The sequence below is a fragment of the Hemiscyllium ocellatum genome, chromosome 14 (assembly GCF_020745735.1).
Source record: "Hemiscyllium ocellatum isolate sHemOce1 chromosome 14, sHemOce1.pat.X.cur, whole genome shotgun sequence".
Lineage (NCBI taxonomy): Eukaryota > Metazoa > Chordata > Chondrichthyes > Orectolobiformes > Hemiscylliidae > Hemiscyllium > Hemiscyllium ocellatum.
Window position 1 is genome coordinate 35,806,284 of NC_083414.1, and position 20,738 is coordinate 35,827,021.

At 41.8% G+C, this 20,738-nt stretch overlaps 1 protein-coding gene across 19 annotated transcripts in view; it reads left to right on the forward strand.

Moving 5' to 3' along the window:
• slmapa (sarcolemma associated protein a) overlaps window positions 1-20,738 on the forward strand; it is a 243,910-nt gene that overhangs the window by 44,978 nt on the left and 178,194 nt on the right. For all 19 annotated transcript variants that reach the window (XM_060835610.1, XM_060835609.1, XM_060835611.1 and 16 more), the window contains exon 3: window positions 15,481-15,553. In XM_060835610.1, coding sequence (XP_060691593.1) covers window positions 15,481-15,553 — 73 coding nt within the window. The remainder of the gene's footprint in view (window positions 1-15,480; window positions 15,554-20,738) is intronic.

Sequence of the window (20,738 nt, forward strand, 5' to 3'; positions counted from 1 at the left end):
GCTTAAAGGCTACAGATATTCAATTTGACTGTTTTATACTGCTGACTTACAAATGTTTATGTATATTTGTCTGGTGCTGTGAATCGTGTACTTCACCGTGCCACCATTAGTGCTGGATTTGTTTTTATTGTTGAAAATACAAATTATTCCTGATTTATTGCTTATGGATAGCTTTGTGAGTGTTTTTCCTAATAAAATCTCTATTTTTAATTTGAAGAAAGAGTTTCTACTGATAAGAGTTCTATCAAGTGGCCGATTGGGATTGAACTCAATTATGTAACTTCAAATACTCTTTGAGATTCCGGATATCCATCTGACATTTTCTTTGAAAAGAATATATAATTTTATTACTCAGGAATGTCTATAAAAAATAAAGGCTTCCATTTCTATCACTTGACTCTTGTGGATTTTTCTAGTACATATCTATTGTTTCACAAATGATTGGAACTCTAAGTTTCCTTAATCTGAATCACATGATTTCTACTAAGTCAGTCAACTGCAGTATATTGTTGCTGTTGCGTTCAAACTGACTGTATGATGGCTTAAGTTCTCTCAGAAGCTGGTGCCCAGAAAGTGCTCCCAGCTTGGTAATTGTATGTTGACCATAAGCAACTTTCTGGCCACTTTGCCAGAGACCTTTGGGTTTTCAGTGATTCTTCAACAATTCTTTGGTGACTGTACAAACTGAATCAGAAAGTAAAAGTCGAACACAAATATGCCATAGATGACTGCAAATCTGATGAGAAAATCTGATTTTTCTTTTTTATTCATTTGTAAGATGAGCATTGTTGGCTAAGCTAGCATTTATTGTCTGTCCATTTTTGCCCACGAGTCAGTGAAGAGTCAACCACATTACTATGGATCTGAGGTCAAATCTAGGTCAGAACAGGTAAAGATGGCAGATTTCCTACCCTAAAGGACATCAGCGAGCCAGATGTATTGATGAAAAATCACAAATTAACAGCAGCTTGTAATTGTATAATGCCTTGAATGCCCTTGGGATTTCCACTGACACCTAACTGAATATGTAGTGTTGATTAAGAATTCTGGATTTACCCCTCAGTTATTCTAATACAATCAAGCGACTTTATCTATGTTACCTTACTGAAAGACAGAAAATTCTTTGTCTGGATTTGTTTTGAAGACTTTTACAAGGGCTAGATTTTCTCAGGACTGCAAACACAGTCAGAGTACTGCTTTGCTTGTATATTTTTAAGTTAAGAAGGAGTTCTGCATTTATGACAGGACATTCCAATCAGGGTTTCTTTAGAAATGCAGAGTGTAATTTAAATCTGACATATTCCTTGTAGAGTAGGGTATTCGGGAGTGAGTCAAACATGGTTGCCATCATCTGTGATTTAATGGTCCAGTAATCACCCTAATCTCTGCCATGCTATGGAACTGGAATTTTATTTGCAGTAAGTAGAATCATAAATTATAGAACTGTACATTATGGAAACAGACCCCTTGGAACAACACATCCATGCTGACCAGATATCTAGTCACATTTACCAGTATTTGGCTCATACCCCTCAAAACCCTTCCAATTTCATGCCATCGATTTAAATGTTATGATTGTACCAGCCTCCACCATCTTACTGTGGTAGTGCATTCCAGTCGCACCACCATCCACTGCATGAATAAGTTGCCATGAGGTCCCTTTTAAAATCTTTTCCCTCTCTCCTTAAGCCGATGCCCTCCAGTTTTGGGCTCTCTTTCTATCCACCACCCCCCCCCCCCCACAAAAAGTAAAAGGCCTTGTCTATTCACCCCATGATTTTATAAACCTCTTTAAGGTTGTCTCAGCCTCTGGTACTCCAGGCACAGTATCCCGGCCTATTCAGCCTCTCCCTATAGCTCAAACCCTCCAACCCTGGCAACATCCTTATGCATCTCTTCTGAAACCTTTCAAGTTTCACAACATCCTTCCTAAAGCAAGGAGACCAGAACTGAACACAATATTCCAAAAATGGCCGAACCAATGTCCTGTACAGCTGCAATGTTATCTCCCAATCTTATCCTCAATGCAGTGACCTATAATGGCAAGCATAGCAAACACTGCTTTTAGTATCCTGTCTACCTGCAACTTCACTTTCAAGGAATTATGAATCTGTATGCCAACGTCTCTTTGTTCAGCGACACTCCCCAGGACCTTACCATTAAGTGTATAAATTCTGCCCTGATTTGCCTTTCCAAACTGCAACTTCTCACATTTATTTAGATTAAACTACATCTGCCACTCCTCAGCCCATTGGCCCATCTGATCAAGACCCCTATTGTACCCGGAGGTAATCTTGCTTGCTGTCCACAACACCTCCAATTTTGGTGTCACCTGCAAAATTAACCATAGCTCCTATGTTCACATCCAAATCATCACTATGCATGACGAGAAGCAGTGGACCCGGCACCAATCCTTGTGGCACACTGCTGGTCACAGGCCTCCAGTCTGAAAAACAATCCTTCACCCTCTATCCTCTGTCTTCTACCTTTGAGCCAGTTCTGAATCCAAATAGCTTGTACTCCCTGTATTCCATGTGATCTAAACTTGCTAACCAGTCTGTCATGAGGAACTTGTCGAACACCTTACTGAAGTCCATGTAGATCATGTCCACTGCTCTGGCCTTATCAATCCTCTGTTACTACTTCAATCAAGATCGTGAGACATGATTGCCCATGCACAAAACCATATTGACTATCCCTAATCAGTCCTTGCCTTTCAAAATACATGTAAATCCTGTCCCTCTAGATTCCTTCCAGCAACCTGCCCACCATCAATGTCAGGCTCACTGGTCTGTAATTCTCTGGCTTTTACTTACCACCTTTCTTAAATAGTGGTGTCACGTTAGCCAACCTCTCGTCTTCCTGCACCTCACCTGTGGCTATCTGTGGTACAAATGTCTCAGCAAGAGGCCCAGCAATCAATCCCTAGAGTCTGAGAGAGTTCAAGGGTACACCTGATCAGGACCCAGGGATTTATCCACCTTTTGTGTTTTTAAGATGTCTAGCACTACCTCCTCTATAATGTGGACATTTTTCAAGATGTTGCTATTTATTTACTTTTGATCTCTACCTTCCATTTCATGATAGTTCCCATCCAAATTGCACATTGATTTTGTGACTTAGAACTATATCTTTCACTACCACTGGGTCAAAATCACCGTTAGGTGTTTCTTTCTGAACAGTGAAATGCTTTACAGCTTTTAACTCTATTATTTAGAGTTACTGTATTTACTCGAGTAATAGTCGATCTCAAGTAAATGTCAACCCCTATTTCTGGCCAAATATCCTGGAATTTTCCATATATCTCATGTAAAAGTTGACCCTAGTTCTTCACAGATAACAACTCAACGTTTATGAGTCCGTGTGCCGGCTGTCACGTCCTGCTCCAGCTTTCCAGTCTGCGGTTGTTCCACTCCGCTCCCCATCTTCCACTCTGCTGGCTGTGTTTCGCTCCGGGTTTTCAGAATTACTTTATTCATTTAGGAATCAATTCGGCTTCGCCTAACAATATGGTATGAATTTTGACAGGCATGAATTTCAGCCCCTCAAAAGTAGTATTCAAGTATTAATCGTCAACCCAATAGATTTAACCTTAAAGAGTGGACAAAAAAATTTAACTATCACTTGAGTATATATGATAATCTCAATCAAGAGTATTTCCCTTCTGATTCTGTCCACTGAGTTCAAGTCAGTCAGTCCCACTGATGGTTATCTTGAGTTTTTGGGATTTACACCAACAATTTGACTGGGGAAGAAATTGCCCAAATATATTATCTTCCTCCAAATAACCTGCTTATCTTAGTAAGCCTTAGCTTTTACTATAAATGCACAGGTGTTTTAAGAGTCCAGATTTTTTCTTCTTTCAGAGTATATAGAGTGTAGGATTTGTTTCAGTTGCAATAGAAAACTTAAATGAGATAATTTGCTAATTTGAAACTTATCAGCAGAGAAGTACTAATCCAGTTGTTATTTGTAATGACTATTCAAAAATATTAGACTATATAACAATATCGAAGATTGTAGTATCAATCAACGTTAGGTTGATTAGGTTTTATCTTTAACGCTCCAAGCAATTAAGATATCTTCTCATGGTGAAAGGAAAAATGTTTTGAGAACTATTAATGCAAGGATCCAAACATTTCTGAAACTTCAGTGTAAGGATCTTATTTTTATTTTGTTCAGGTCCCTCCTGAACAAATGTGGGTGCTAATCCCCTGTGTACATTGCTCCCACTTTCATAAGATGCTGTATTATTTAATATTATTCCTTAATTATTCAGAGAACATTCCTGAGGAGCAGAAGTAGGCCATTCAGCCCCTTGAACCAGTCCAGTGTTTGTGAGATCATGGCTGATCTGTGGCCTCACTCCATAAAGCTGCCTTGGCCCATATTCTTTGATACTTTTGCTTAGCAAAAATGTATCCATCTCAGAATTAAAATTAAGAATTAATTTCACTGCCGATTACCACTGCCATTTAGAGTCAAGGAATGTTTTCGTGCTATATAACTCTTCGGTCCAACTGATCCATGATGACCAGATATCATAAATCGATCTAGTTCTAGTTGCCAGTATTTGGTCCATATCCCTTTAAACCCTTTCTATTCATATACCTATTCAGTTGCCTTTTAAATGTTGTAATTGTACTCGCATGCATCACTTCCTCTGGCAGCTCATTCCACACATGCACCACCTTCTGTGTGAAAAGGTTCACATAAGTACCTTTTTTAAATCTTACCCCTCTCACCTTTAATGTATGCCCTCTAGTTTTCAACTCTCCTATGCCGGGAAAAGACCTTGGTTACTCCCCCATCTATGCCCCTCATGATTTTATAAACCTCTGTAAAATCACCCCTCAGCCGCTGCTGCTCAGGAAAAAAAGCCCCAGTCTATTCAGCCTGTTCACATAACTCAAACTCTCCAATCCTGATAACATGCTTATAAATCTTATCTGAGCGGTTTCAAGTTTAACAGAAGCTTTCCTATAGCAGGGAGACTGGCATTAAACGCAGTATTCTAAAAGTGATCTATCCAACGTCCTGGATAGCTGCAACATGGCATCCTCTACCTAGTGCACTGACCGATGAAGGCAAGCATGCCAAACACTGCCTTTACCACCCTATTCACCTGCGACTCCACTTCTTCTGCATACTTAGGTCCCTTTGTTCGGCAACACTGTTATGGAAGAGAATTTTGACATCTACCACTTTGTGTGTCGAAGTGAGCACTAACATCTCTCCTGAATGGCCTGGCCCTAATTCTCAGATTATTGCCTCCAGTTCTAGAATTCTCAACCAGCAGAGATAGTTTATCTTCATCTACCCTGTCTTTTCCTGTTAATATCTTGAAGACTTCAATCAGACCACCCCTTGATCTCCTAAATTCTGAAGTAAACAAGCCTAATTTGTGTAATTTCTCTTCATAATCTCTGAAGTCCAAGTACCATTCTTGTAAAGCTATGTTGTACTCCCTCCAAGGCAATATATCTTTCAAAAGAAGAGGTGCAGAAATCTGTTCAAGGCACTCCAAATGGGCTGTAATCTGGGTTTTGCATAACTTACTATAACCTCTGCATCCTTGTGCTTCTGTTCTCAAGATACAAAGGTTACATCACATTAGTTTTTTTGATTATTTTCTGCACCTGTTTGTGATACTGTAAAAATCTTGACACCTGAAGCCCCAAATCTCTTTGGACTTCATATTTAACTTCATATCATCTAGAAAGTACCATCATGTGACATTTTCTGGTTAAGAATGGACAACCTTACACTTGTTTATATTGAACTTCTTCTGCAACAGGTTGGACCATTCATTTAGTCTAGTAATATATCTTTGTAATTTTAAGCTATCATCTACACTATCTACAATGCTGTCTAACTTAATCTTATCAGCAAACTTGGATACGTGACTTTCTAGGTCTATCCAAGATGTGAATAATTGAGGTCCGAACACTAATTAGGCAGCATAGTTTACAGCAAGTGGAGAAAGATTTTAAAGGGACCTGAGAGGAAACTTTTTCATACAGAGGGTGGTGCTTGTATGGAATGAGCTGCCAGAGGAAGTGGTGGAGGCTAGTACAATTATAGCCTTCAAAAGACATTTGGACAGGTACATAGATTAAAAAAAAGTTTAGAAAGACAATGGCCAAATTACAGGCAAGTGGCACTACTTCAGTTTAGGAAATGTGATCAGGACAAACAAGTTGGGCTTGAACACAGGACCGAGTGAGTCATCAATGGTCACATACTGTCTTGTTTTATATGTGTACACAGGTGTTGCTTTTTTTTTATCTCGCTTAATCTTTAAATCCTAACAGAATCGTTTATTGAAAATGTTTCATTCCTCTGTCCGTGACTGTTGTCTGATCCTGGTATCTAATGATATTTACGTGGTAAAGACCTTTGCCAACTCTTAACAGTTGGATGGTTTTAATATTCCTCTTGCAGTTAACATCTTATTTTCTTGCCAAGGTGTGATGTTACCATATCTCTTTCGAGGTCACCTTTTCAGTGATTAAACTGATATTTATATGTTTTTGTTGTCTATGCTGAGTACTAGTCAATTAGTTAATAGCATATTATGTCATACCCATGGCCCTTTCTCAACATGGCCTAATTTCAAGGTAGTCTTTTCTGGTTTTTCCTACGAGCTGTAATAGTAGCTTCGATAATTAAGTGTCACAAGAATCTGTGTATGTATATATTTAAACGATCTTTGGATAAGCACATGGATGATGGGATAGTATAGGGGGACGAGCTGAGAATAGTTTGCAGGTCGGTACAATATTGAGGGCCGAAGGGCCTGTTCTGTGCTGTATTGTTCTATGTTCTATATCCTACCTGATTAGTTTTATAGATATAGATATAGATATAGAAGGATACAGCGCAGTACAGGCCCTTCGGCCCTCGATGTTGCGCCGACCGAATCCTACCTAACCTATACTAGCCCAATAACTTCCAAATGCCTATCCAATGCCCGCTTAAATGACCATAAAGAAGGAGAGTTCACCACTGATACGGGCAGGGCATTCCATGAACTCACAACCCGCTGTGTGAAGAATCTACCCCTAACATCTGTCCTATACCTACCACCCCTTAATTTAAAGCTATGTCCCCTAGTAACACCTGACTCCATTAGCGGTAAAAGGTTCTTAGTATCTACCCTATCTAAACCCCTAATCATCTTATACACTTCTATCAGATCTCCCCTAAACCTTCTCTTCTCCAATGAGAACAGCCCCAAGTGCCTCAGCCTTTCCTCATAAGATTTTCCTACCATTCCAGGCAACATCCTGGTAAACCTCCTCTGCACTCGTTCTAAAGCTTCCACATCCTTCCTATAGTATGGCGACCAAAACTGCACACAATACTCCAGATGAGGCCTCACCAGAGTCTTATACAACTGCAACATGACCTCAGGACTCCGGAACTCAATTCCTCTGCCAATAAAGCCCAGTACACCATATGCCTTCCTCACAGCACTATTTACCTGGGTGGCAACTTTCAGAGATCTGTGTACATAGACACCAAGATCCCTCTGCTCATCCACACTACCAAGTAGCCTACCATTAGCCGAGTAATCCATCATCTTGTTATTCCTACCAAAGTGAACGACTTCGCACTTAGCTACATTGAATTCCATTTGCCACATTTCCGCCCAGCTCTGCAACTTATCTATATCCCGCTGTAACCTACCACTTCCTTCCTCACTATCCACAACTCCACCGACTTTCGTGTCATCCGCAAACTTGCTTACCCAGCTTTCAAGTCCTTCCTCTAGATCATTTATAAAGATAACAAAAAGCAATGGTCCCAAAACAGATCCTTGTGGTACACCGCTAGTAACTGCGCTCCAAGATGAACATAATCCATCAACTACTACCCTCTGTCTCCTTCCAGCCAGCCAATTCCTAATCCAAACCTCTAATGTATCCTCAATGCCATACCTCCGAAGTTTTAGCATTAGCCTACCATGGGGAACCTTATCGAACGCCTTACTAAAATCCATATACACAACATCTACTGCTTTACCCTCGTCCACTTCCTTAGTCACCTTCTCAAAGAACTCAATAAGGTTTGTGAGGCACGACCTGCCCTTCACAAAACCATGCTGGCTATCCCTGATCACGTTATTCCTACCCAGATGTTCATAAATCTTATCCCTTACAATTCTCTCTAAGACTTTGCCCACCACTGAAGTCAGACTCACTGGCCTATAGTTACTAGGGCTATCCCTACTCCCTTTCTTGAACAATGGGACCACATTCGCTATCCTCCAGTCCTCTGGTACTATTCCCGTAGACAATGACGACATAAAAATCCAGGCCAATGGCTCTGCTATCTCCTCCCTAGCTTCCCATAGGATCCTGGGGTAAATGCCATCAGGCCCAGGAGACTTATCTATATTCATCCTTTCCAATATTCCCAAAACCACCTCCCTGCATATTTCCAGGGCATCCATTCTAATTATTTGTGATTCCATATTCACATCAGCAACAGTGTCCTGTTCCTGAGTGAATACTGATGAAAAGTACTGATTTAATGTCTCTCCAATCTCCTCCGCCTCCACACACAACTTCCCACTACTATCCTTGACTGGACCGATACCTACCCTAGTCATCCTTTTATTCTTGACATACCTATAGAAAGCCTTTGGGTTTTCCCTAATATTACCAGCTAAAGACTTTTCATGACCCCTTCTCGCTTCTCTTAGCTCCCTCTTTAGCTCCTTCCTGGCTACCTTATAACTCTCAATCGCCCCAACTGAACCTTCACGCCTCATCTTTACATATGCCGCCTTCTTCCCTTTCACAAGGGACTCCAATTCCTTACTAAACCACGGCTGCCTCACAAGGCCCTTTACACCATGCCTGACTGGTACATACCTATCGAGGACACGCAGTAGCTGCTCCTTGAACACACCCCACATCTCATTAGTGTTCTTCTCTTGAAGCCTGTTTTTCCAATCCACACATCCTAAGTCATGCCTCACTGCATCATAATTTCCCTGCCCCCAGCTATAGCTCTTGCCCTGCGGCGCACGATTATCCCTCTCCATCACTAAAGTAAAAGTCACCGAGTTGTGGTCACTGTCCCCGAAGTGCTCACCTACCTCCAAGTCTAACACCTGGCCTGGTTCATTACCTAGAACCAAATCCAATATAGCCTCCCCTCTTGTTGGCCTGTCAACATATTGTGTCAGGAAACCCTCCTGCACACATTGTACAAACACCGACCCATCTAATGAACTCGAGCTATATTATTTTACTTATTTCTTACCAGGTATCATTACAGCAGCATTTGCAATCTTGGAGAAGATTTGTAGTTGAGGTTGTCAATCAGATAGTTTGCTCGCTGAGCTAGGAGATTTGTTCTCAGACATTTCATCACCATGCTAGGAATCATAATCAGTGAGCCTCTGGTGAAGTGCTGGTGTTCTGTCCCGCTTACTATTTATCTGTCTTGGTCTGTAGCGGTGAGTTATATCACTTCAAGTTTTTTTTTCTGAGAGGTTGGTAAATGGTGTCCAAATTAATATGTTTGTTAATGGAGTTTCGGTTGGATTGCCAGGCCTTTAGGAATTCCTATACGTGTTTTTGTTTTGCCTATCCCAGGATGGATGTATTGTCACAGTCGAGCTGGTGTCCCTCTTCGTCTGCGTGTATGGATACTAGTGATAGTTGGTCATGTCTTTTGGTGACTAGTTGGTACTCATGTATCCTGATGGCTAGTTTCCTGCCTGTCGGTCCAATGTAATGCTTCTAACAGTCATTGCAGGGTATTTTGTATATGATGTTCATTCTGCTGGTTGTTGGTACTGGGTCCTTTAAATTCATCAGGAGCAGTTTCAGTGTGGTGGATTCCTGATGAAGGGCTCCTGCCCGAAACGCCGATTTTCCTGCTCCTCTGATGCTGCCTGACCTGCTGTGCTTTTCCAATATCACTCTAATCTTGACTCTCATTCTAACTCCCACTCTCAAACTCTGTCGTGATTTCACCCATTCACACTCTCACTGTCTCAGTCACACCCACATGTACACACAGTCACTCGCACACATATCTTGCTGTAATTCCTTCACACATGCATTTCATTCACTGTCTTTCTTCCTCACACAATCACTTGCTCACATTCTCTCTCTCTCTCTCACACACACACACACACACACACACACACACACACACACACACACACACACACACACACACACTCCTGTACACAGGCATGCATTCTTCCCTGGCTCTGCCGTGCAGACATTCACTTGCTCTCTTCCCCATTCAAAATGCTCACTCTCTTTCACTGTCTCACCCCATCTTATCCACTCACACACCCTCTCTAACTCACTGAGGCTCCCTCCATCCTTGTCTCTCATATTTGCTTCATTCCTCTAACTCTCTTATTCTTACTGTTTCACTCAATCACTCTGACACCCTCCCTTTCCCTTTCTCTCTCCATTTGTCTCGCTCACTGTTCTCATTCTCCCAGGCTAACTTTCACTACACGTGTTCCATTGCATTCCTTTGTGCTCTCTCTGGGCTCCCCCAATTGCCTTCTGTTTCCCAGACAGGCTAATTCTTGCAAGAGCACGCATTCGTTTGCGCAAACCTTCTTAATCTCACTGTATTTCTCACTATGTCACATTCTTTCTCTCTCACTCACATTTATTAGGTTATGAACAATAAGGCTTTGGTTTTTTTTGCTTCTGTGGACCTCTGTAGCATGTTTTTCTGTACAAAGTTATAATAAATTTTAAGAACATATTTCTGTTTGTTTTACTTCCTTAATTTGAAGCTTGTTGCTGCAGAAGTAGCAATGCTTAAATCACTGGCAGTTTTCTATCAGAAAGTCACCTGTAGCATTTTACTGGACTTAATTCATTTGGACAGTTCCCTGAAAACTGTCAGTTGCCTTTTAAAGGTTTTGATGGGTTAGAATGTAACTATTTACTTTTAGTAATATCCCCAAAATGTTTTGCAGCTCAGAGGTGGTTCAGAGCATTTTTCCTTCTTGACTTCTGGAAAGAAAAGCATTTTCCATTTGTTGTAGTGACCAGAAAAGATGAGCTACCAGCTGTGATTATATCCAACCAAATATTTATTTCTTTAAATAAAATAGTGGGGGGAAACACAGCATGTGTGTAGTCACTCTCCCAGACAAGGCAAGAACTTTGCAGACTTATGGTTTACTTTTGAATGCATCATTCCTTTCATACAAGGGACAAAACAAAAGTTGCCCTACCTTGCACAGATTTATTTGGTATATTTATTTCAGAGAATATACATATGTCAGTTAAGGCATATTACACACCATTCTTTGTTTTTTTAGACTAATTCTGTTTCATTTTATTAGCAAAAGAAGTATCTCTTCCCCCAAGAGAAAATATGTAACAAGCATTCTGCATCTGGATAGACATCTTAACTTGGGCATGGAACTGCACTCTGCACCCACTTCTTTACAAAGTATAGAAAAACAGTTGGTGTTCATTGTTGAACATTTACTAAAGTTAGGATTAAATGGGGCTCTTGGTGTGCAGTAGTAATGTCCCTATCTCTGGACCAGGAGACCTCCGTTCAAATCCCAAGTGCTCCAGAGATTCAAGACAACAATTCTGAACAGTTTGATTAGATCGTTAACACTTTTCAGAGCATTGCAAAGACCCTGTTTCAATATATTTCTCAACCATTACTTCTTGGTTTAAAAAAAATGTGTGCAAATAACATAAGGTGTGGCTTTTCTTTGCACCATACCAGAATGCATTTGAGTCACGACTGCATGCTAATCCTTGCCACTCATTTCTAATTGTTCAGCACTTCATTGTGTTATCTTCAGTATTTTGCAAAATGTCTTTTATTTCCTTTTTCACTCCTCCCAAACACACGCAAGCAAATGGAACATTGTAAATGCCTATGCATTCAAAGTTATTATCAGTTAGAGGTGTGATAGCTCACTGCAAAATTATCAAATTAGTCTGATGCTTGAATGTTTTTCTTCCCAGTTTCCTGACTTTCTACTTTCGAAAAATTTCCTTTTTTGTTTAAATGGCACCGGCATGTATACTTGATAAATCAAAGCACTTTAGCCTGGAGGATTTCAAAGATTAATTTGGTATTATTTGTGCAAGAATAATACACTACAGTTGAAGTATATCTTTGTTTGTGTAAAAAATACCAAAATTCAGTTCATATCTTCATATTTCCTTAATTTTGACAGCCCCATAATGAACTTCTATTTTTTAAAACTTGGGCTTCCTACCAAAGAGTTCTTTGACCTTTGGAATCGAATTGGATACCAATACACACGCGGTCAGACTGAACTCAAATTCCAGGATCTCTTCCTCGCCCTTTGCAACACTGGTTGAATGACAACCCCCTGATTTGGATTTCAAGATGTTCTAACTCTGTTTCATTTATGACCTTAAAGAAGCAAGTAGGTTATACCTCCGAAAGTAGAAACCAGTTCAAAATAAGCTTGATAAGAGAAATCTGTAGACAGTGTCGAGAACATGTAGAGATACTAGCTGACTTATGCTGCAAATGGAATCCACCAGTAGAAAATACTGCTGATCCAAAGTCTTTGTATCTGAGACAATTCCAATTGTCTCACTACACAGGAAGATTACTGATTAGACAAAGCAATTTGTATGCTCTCTGAACCTTTTCCCAACTCTGAGAGAGCTGTGGATGCAAGGTTATGAACCCTAGCATAATAAGAGAAAGTGAGGACTGCAAATGCTGGAGATTAGAGTCGTGGGTGTGCTGCTGGAAAAGCGCAGCAAGTCAGGCAGCATTCAAGAAGCAGGAGAATCGATGTTTTGGGCATAATCCTTTCATCAGGAATGAGGCTTGTGGGCTGAGGGACTGAGAGATAAATGGGAGTTGGGGGGGTAGGGCTGGGAGGAAGGTAGCTGAGCATGCAATAGGTACATGATAAGTTGGAGAGGAGGGTAGAGTGGATAAATGAGTAAGATGTTGGATAGGTCAAGAGGGCAGTGCTTGGGACTGGGCTAAACTGAGGGAAGGGGAAAGGAGGAAACTGGTGAAATCCACATTAATCCCTTGTGGTCACAGGGTCCTAAGGTGGAAGATGAGGCATTCTTCCTCCCGGTGTCAGATGGTTAGGAGTGGAGGGATATATTTCCTTTCCCACCCCTGTCAGCGTTTCAGAGAAACCATTACCCCTCTGACTCCTTTGTCAGATCCACACACGCACACCAGCCTTCACCCCACTGCCCACCTTCCCGTGCCACTGCGAGAAGTGCAAAACCTATGCCCACACACTCCCCCGCCCCCCCCCCCCCCCCCCCCACCAAAGACCCCAAAGGATCCTTCCACATCCTACAGAAATTTACCTGTACCTCAGAAATATCATCAACTGTATCCCTTACGCCCAATGTGGTCTCCTCTGCATCGGGGAGACAGAATGTCAACTTGCAGATCATTTCAGAGAACATCTTTGGAATATCCGCACCAACCAACTCCACCACCCCATGGCTGATCACTTCTACTCCCTCTTCCACTCCACCAAGGATATGCAGGTCCTGGGCCTCCTCCAACAACAAACCCTAACCATCAGATGCCTGGAGGAAAAATGCCTCATCTTCCACCATGGGACCAGTTTCCTCATTTCACCAGTTTCCTCATTTCCCCTGCCTCCCACTTATCCCAGTCCTAAGCCTCCAACTCGGTACAGTCCTCTTGACCTTTCCATCGTCTTTCCCATTTATCTCATCCACCCACCTCTATAACCTGTCACCTTTTCCCAACTTCATTTACCTATTGCATTCTGAGCTACCTTTCCCCCAGCCCCACCCTATTTATCTCTCACCCCCCCGATCCACAACCTCATTCCTGATGAAGGGCTTATGCCTGAAATGCCGTTTCTCCTGCTCCTCAGATGCTGCCTGACCTGCTGTGCTTTTCCAGCAACACACTGTCAACCCTAGCATCATAGACTATTGACTCACCATGGTAAGTTGCAGGAAAAAAGGGATGAGAGAAAGATGATACTTTGAGATCACAGCCATCCTCACTGCGGATTGGAATTGATATAAAATGATCTCCAGATGAATGTGAATATAGATTGAAACTCGCTGTGTAGTTACTAGTTATTGCTGTCATGGTCTTGACTGCCTAATTGATCATTAAATCAAATATCCTCCATTGAACATTAAGACCAATGATATTTGTGTCTGCCTCCACCATTAAAACAACAGCATATTTTATTTATATAGCACTGCTAATATAGTTTCACAAGGTGCTTCACAGGATTGTTATGAAGAAAAACTGACACTTAACCTCATAGTGAGATGTTAGGGCAGATGTCAAAAAGTTTGGTCAAAGGGTTAGATTCTTAGGAGTATCTTGAAAGAGAGTTGGAGAGGCAAGAAGTTTATAAAGGGTGTTCCATACCTTGGAAGCATGGCAGCTAAAGGCACAGCATAATGGTGATAACATTAAAACTAGAGTTGTTCTGGTATGAAAGGAGAGGATGGGATTGTTAAGTGAGCAGCTCTGGCTCCCTTACCATTCATTCCATTTTCATTCCCAGCTATTGCCCAAGGCTCAGGCTGAACCAGGTGATGTCAACTTTTGGCATCAGATTCTAAGCATGCTGTTTTAAATCGTATTTCTAGCAATTACTGGAACACTTAACATCAATCTGCACTAATATTTCACCTCTGCTCCCACCAAACTATAACCTATACTCTTGCTATTGCTACAGTGTACATGAATAGCCAACTTGAGAACACTCATCCTCCTTTCCCCATTACTTCCCCATATGGCACTATTTTATCATGAAGAGTTCACCACCTCTTTCCTTACTGGTCTACATTGTTTCCATTCTCTTGATGACTTTAAATTTAAAATTTTAAGCATTCTCTTGAAGTTGCTCTGTAATGTTTGACTTGTTTCCTAGCCATCCCACTGAAAGTTTATGATCTCCTTAAGTCTTATGACCAAAAAATAACTTTAGAGCCACAATCCTGGCTATCTGTTCTGCATATTCCCTTCAATTTGAAGGCCCTCTGCCTCTTTCTGTTCAGGAAATCATAAAGTCATTTAGTATCAGAGGTAGAATTCAAGTTATTGTTAAAACATTTTTTAATAACCAAGATTTACAACTTCTGGACTAAATTGTAAACCCTCCTGACCCCTGCACTCAGTAAAAGATTCTTTTATTTCTTCAGAATTTTTATGACCATCCTTTTACTTTTTCCTCCCCATTCTAAAAGTAACTGCAATGTTCAGTGACAGGAAGGAAGAAAAATGACAATTCTCTGTAGCTAATGCAATACGGTAAAGAGGAAATAAGTGTTACCTAATTTCAACTTTGTGTTGATAGCAAGTATCCATTCGACAAAGACACTTTAACTGCCAATTTTAATTTGCAATATCAAAGAATTCCTGTATGATTACATTTCATTTCATACAATTTTGGTATTCTGTTCTATATTACTGTACTGATTTTTAAATGTTTGTTTTTAGTTACTCATGGATGCATAGTATCGACAGTTAAGCTCTTTATGCCTGATGGTATGGAAGGCCGGCGGAGATCTGAGTAAGTATACCCAACAAGCTAAGGGTGAGAGGGGTATATTTGTATTGTGTTTGTGTTCAGCCTTTTTCAAACACTGCAAGTGTATAAGCTTTGTGTATTTTAATTCTGTTGGCTGTGTATCATTTTAAACAACTTGATCCTCTATTGCTCTTAAATGTTTCAGCACTTGTTTTTCAAAATATTTCACCTTTCAAAATGCAATATTTTTGCTTTGTGTTTTTCACAATGCAGTGTTTGTTTTGCCCAATGTTAATCCAGTAGTTAAAACAAAATGGGTTGCCTCAAATTTTTATTCTAAATTTGCTTTTTAATTGAGCAACAAAATATATGTTGTTACTCAATGTATAATTTGATGTTTCTTGGGGAACGTTTTGTATTTAAGTTGTGTTATCCATGTTACAACTCCAATTTCCAGAGATAATGCCCATTGTACTAAAGAGGAAAAGTAAAAATAATCACTGCCTCACGTACATTCAAACCTACAAGCCTGTAAAGAAAGATAATTATTATGAGTATATTTTGAAAGTGAATTAATTATTTATATTCATACCATCAAGTATAATCATCTTCTGACATTTTAAGTCATGTTTCCACTGATTTCTAATAATGACAGAAGAGGAATTCTTTAACTTTTGTCCATTCAATCATTAGTGTTCAAATGATCAACAGAGAACCTGGCCATGGAATTTAAGTTGAATCTAATTCTTAAGATTGAAGCCACTGGATAGATATTTATCCATCTCTCCTATATCTACAATCAATTTTTGCAAAATTGCCCATAGTGTTACATGTTGGGGTAAATGTAGGGGAATGGGTTTGGGTGGGTTGCTCGTTGCAGGGTCAATGTGGACTTGTTGGGCCGAAGCGCCTGTTTCCACACTGTATGTAATCTAATTTCACACATCACTGCTCTCACCCCTGCCTTTCTATCCTAAAAACCATGATCAGGTTCCCCTTCCCTTCACCTTCCACCTCCCACTTTTTGTATTCAAATGGATCATCAGCTCCAACATGACGCAACCACCAACCACATTTTCCTTTTCTCTCTCTTTGAGAATTCCATAGGAACTACTCCCTCCACAACACGGTAGTCCATTTTTCAGTCACGCCTAGCGTCCCCTCCCGTTTCCAAGGTATCTTTTCATGGAAGCATAGGAGCTTTAACACTTGCTCTTTCACCTCCTTTTCTCATTGTCCAAGGCTTGCTCACTCCTTCCAGATGAAATGGCCATTTTCTTTCAATTTAGTATTTCTCTTCACAGTTGTGTCTAGTCTGCACTGGAGAGGGCAAACAGACTGGTGCCTGCTTTACAGAAGACTAATACAATTTGCTTCCATGACCCTGAGCTTCTTATTGCTTGTCGTTTTAATTCTCCTCTTGCTCCCATGATAATCTTGATTATCCATGGCCTGCTATAATATTCTAATAAAGTTCAACATAAGTTTAAGGAAATTATCTTTTCATTGTGATTCAACTTCCATATAACCAGTCACGGTTTTGCTTGCTTGTGCATTCAACAGTGCTGGATGCAGTGCAGCATGTGAGCACAATACATCAGCTGTAAAACTATGTAATGAGCTAACTTAAAAACTGAAAGAACTGCAGATGCTGTAAGTCAGAAACAAAAACAGAAGTTTTTGGAAAAGCTCAGCAGCTCTGGTAGCATCTGTTAAAAGAAATCAAAGTTAACACTTCCAATCTGGTGACCCTTCCTCAGAACTGATGGTAGCGAGGAAAATGTTGGTTTATATGCAGAAGATAGGGTGGGGGGTGGTAAACGATAGATAGGCACAGAGCCCAAAGAGAGAAGACCAGCTGGGCAGACAAAGGAGTCGATAACAATCTGGTGATTAGCTGTTAATGGAGACTGTTAGTGGCTAACAATACGTAGTGTGTATTGGCAGAATATGTGATAACAAGGCCTGAGGGAGGGATCTAGGATATGACACAGTCAGGCCTAAAAAATATGGAAATTGATATTGAGTCTGAAAGGCTGCAGGGGGACCCAAGTGGAAAATGAGATGTTATTCTTCCAGCCTGACTGCGCTGAGCTTTTCCGGTGCACTGCAGCAAACCCGAGACAGAGATGTTGGCCAGGGAACACAATGGTGCGTTAAAGTAGCAGGCAATTGGAAGCTCCGGGTCCTTTTCGCAGGCAGAACGTACATGTTCTGTGACGTGGTCATCCAGTCTGTGCTTTGTTTACCCGGTGTAGAGGAGACCACATTGTGAACGGCAAATGCGGTAGATTAGATTGTGAGAAGTGCAGGTAAACTGTTGTTTCACTTGGAAGGTATGTCTGGGCCCTTGGATACTGAGGAGGGAAGAGGTAAATGGGCAGGTGTTACAGCTTTGGGTAAAAAATGAGGTCTGCAGATGCTGGAGATCACAGTTGAAAATGTGTTGCTGGTTAAAGCACAGCAGGTTTGGCAGCATCCAAGGAATAGGAAATTCGACGTTTCGGGCATAAGCCCACAGCTTTGTTATGGAACAGGCTACATCCCCTAAAACCTTTCAAGAAAGTAGCCCAGACCCCAGCTTATCTAGCTATTTTAAGCAGGAGTGATGCAGCTGGTCAAACCACTTAGTTTAAAATCAAACAGAATTTATTTACAAGATTACCAAATGAAGCATAAACAAAAGAGACAGAATACAAAATAACTTCGAGCAGAGTATTGCTGGAAAAGTACAGCAGGCCAGGCAGCATCCGACAAGCAGGAAAATCGACATTTCGGACATATGCCCTTCATCGGGAACAGAGGCAGGAAGCCTCCAGAGTGGAGAGAGAAATGGGGGAGGGTGGGGGAGGGGGTTGGTGCTAGGGAGAAAGTAGCAAAGAGTACAATGGGTGAATGGGGGTGGGGGTAGGGATGGAGGTGGAGGTTGGTGGAAGTTAGCAAAGTGTACAGTAGGTGAATGGGGGTGGGAATGGAGGTGATAGGTCGGGGGGGTGGAGTGAATAGGTGGGAAGGGAGATTGGCAGGTTGGACAGATCATGAGGATGGTGCTGAGCTGGAAGGTTGGAACTGGATAAGGTGAGGGGAGGGGAAATGAGGAAACTGGTGAAGTCTATATTGATGCCCTGAGGTTGAAATGTTCTGAGACGGAAGATGAGGCGTTCTTCCTCCAGGTGTCGGGTGGTGAGGGAGCGACGGTGGAGGATGCCCAGGACCTGCATGTCCTCAGCAGAGTGGGAGGGGGAGTTGAAATGTCCCACATCCTCCTGACCAAAGGGGTAGCCATGTGCACCCGTATGGGCCCCAACTATGCTTGTCTCTTTGTCGGCTACGTAGAACAATCCATCTTCTGTAGTTACACCACCACCACTCGCCACCTCTTCCTCCACTGCATTGATGACTGCATCAGCGCCACCTCATGCTCCCACAAGGAGGTTGAGCAGTTCATCAACTTCACCAACACATTCCACCCCGACTTTAAATTCACCTGAACCATCTCTGACACCTCCCTCCACTTCCTAGACCTCTCCATCTCCATTAATGACGACCGATTTGACACTGACACTTTTTACAAACCCACCGACTCCCACAGTTACCTGGACTACACCTCTTCCCACCCTACCTCCTGCAAAAATGCCATCCCATATTCCCAATTCCTCCGACTCTGCCATATCTGCTCCCATGAGGACCAGTTCCACCACAGAACACACCAGATGGCCTCCTTTAGAGATCGCAATTTCCCTTCCCACATGGTTGAACTTGCCCTCCAATGCATCTCATCCACAACCCCACCCCTCCAACTGTAACACCCCTGGTCCTCACTTTCCACCCTACCAACCTTTGCATAAACTGCATCATCCACCAACATTTCTGCCAATTCCAAACGGACCCACCACCAGGGATATATATCCCTCCCCACCCCTTTCCGCTTTCCGCAAAGACCGTTCCCCCCATGACTACATGGTCAGGTCCACGCCCCCCTACAACCCACCCTCCCATCCTGGTACCCTCTCCTGCCACCACAGAAATTGCAAAACCTGCACCCACACCACCTCCTTCATCACCATCCCATGCCCCAAAGGAGTATTCCACATCCGTCAAAGTTTCACCTGCACATCCACCGATATCATTTGTTGTATCACTGCTCCCGATGGGGTCTCCTCCACATTGGGGAGACAGAAAGCCTCCTTGCAGAGCGCTTCAGGGAAAATCTCTGGGACACCTGCATCAATCAGCCCCATGGCCCAACATTTCAACTCCCCACTCTGCTGAGATCATGCAGGTCCTAGGCCGCCTCCACCGTCGCTCCCTCACCACCCGACGTCTGGAGGAAGAACATCTCATCTTCCGTCTGGGAACACTTCAACCCCAGGGCATCAATGTGGATTTCATCTGTTTCCTCATTTCCCCACCCCCCCCACCTGGTGGGGGATGCTGGTGGGATGGTAGGTAAGGACAAGGGGAACCCAATCTCTGTTGCAGGAGGGAAGAGAGGCATTGAGAGCAGAAGTGTGGGAGATGCGTCAGACCAACATTTATTGCCCATCCCTAACTGCTCTTGAGACGGTAATGGTTAGTTGCCTCTTGAACCACAGTTGTAGAAACACCAACTGTGCTGACATTTATGTCTCTTGGACTGGTTTAGGAAACTTTCAACTCTGCCTGTTTTAAAGATGGATTTGTTTTACTGTAATTAACTGCTCCTGCAACAAGAGGGAGCCATTTGCTGAAGTTATTGTTGATAAAGGAAATGCACCACTAATTTTATTGTCTCCCTGGGATTTGGACGCATTTATTGGCTTAGTTTAAAAGTTGGGCTCCAAAATTTATGTTTGTCCTGGTTCATCCAGCTGCACAAACTGTAACAGCATAGTTTATGTTTTATATTTCTGAATTTTTGCAATCCGTTTGAAAATATTTCTTCGAGTATTGATAAACCATTATAGAATCTTTCAATTATAGCCTTTCAGGTGTAATGCAAGCATTTATGAAACAGAGATTTAACAGATGACGACCATGATTGAACATGGTATATTGCCAAACGTCAAATAGTGATACGATATATGTTGGACTATAACCTGGTGTTGTGATTTTTAACTTTGTATTCCCCAATCCACCATCGGCATCTCCAAATCATGAGGGGCATGGATAGGACCAATAGACAAAGACTTTTCCCTGGGTCGGGCAGTCCAGAACTAGAGGGCATAGGTTTAGGATGAGAGAGGAA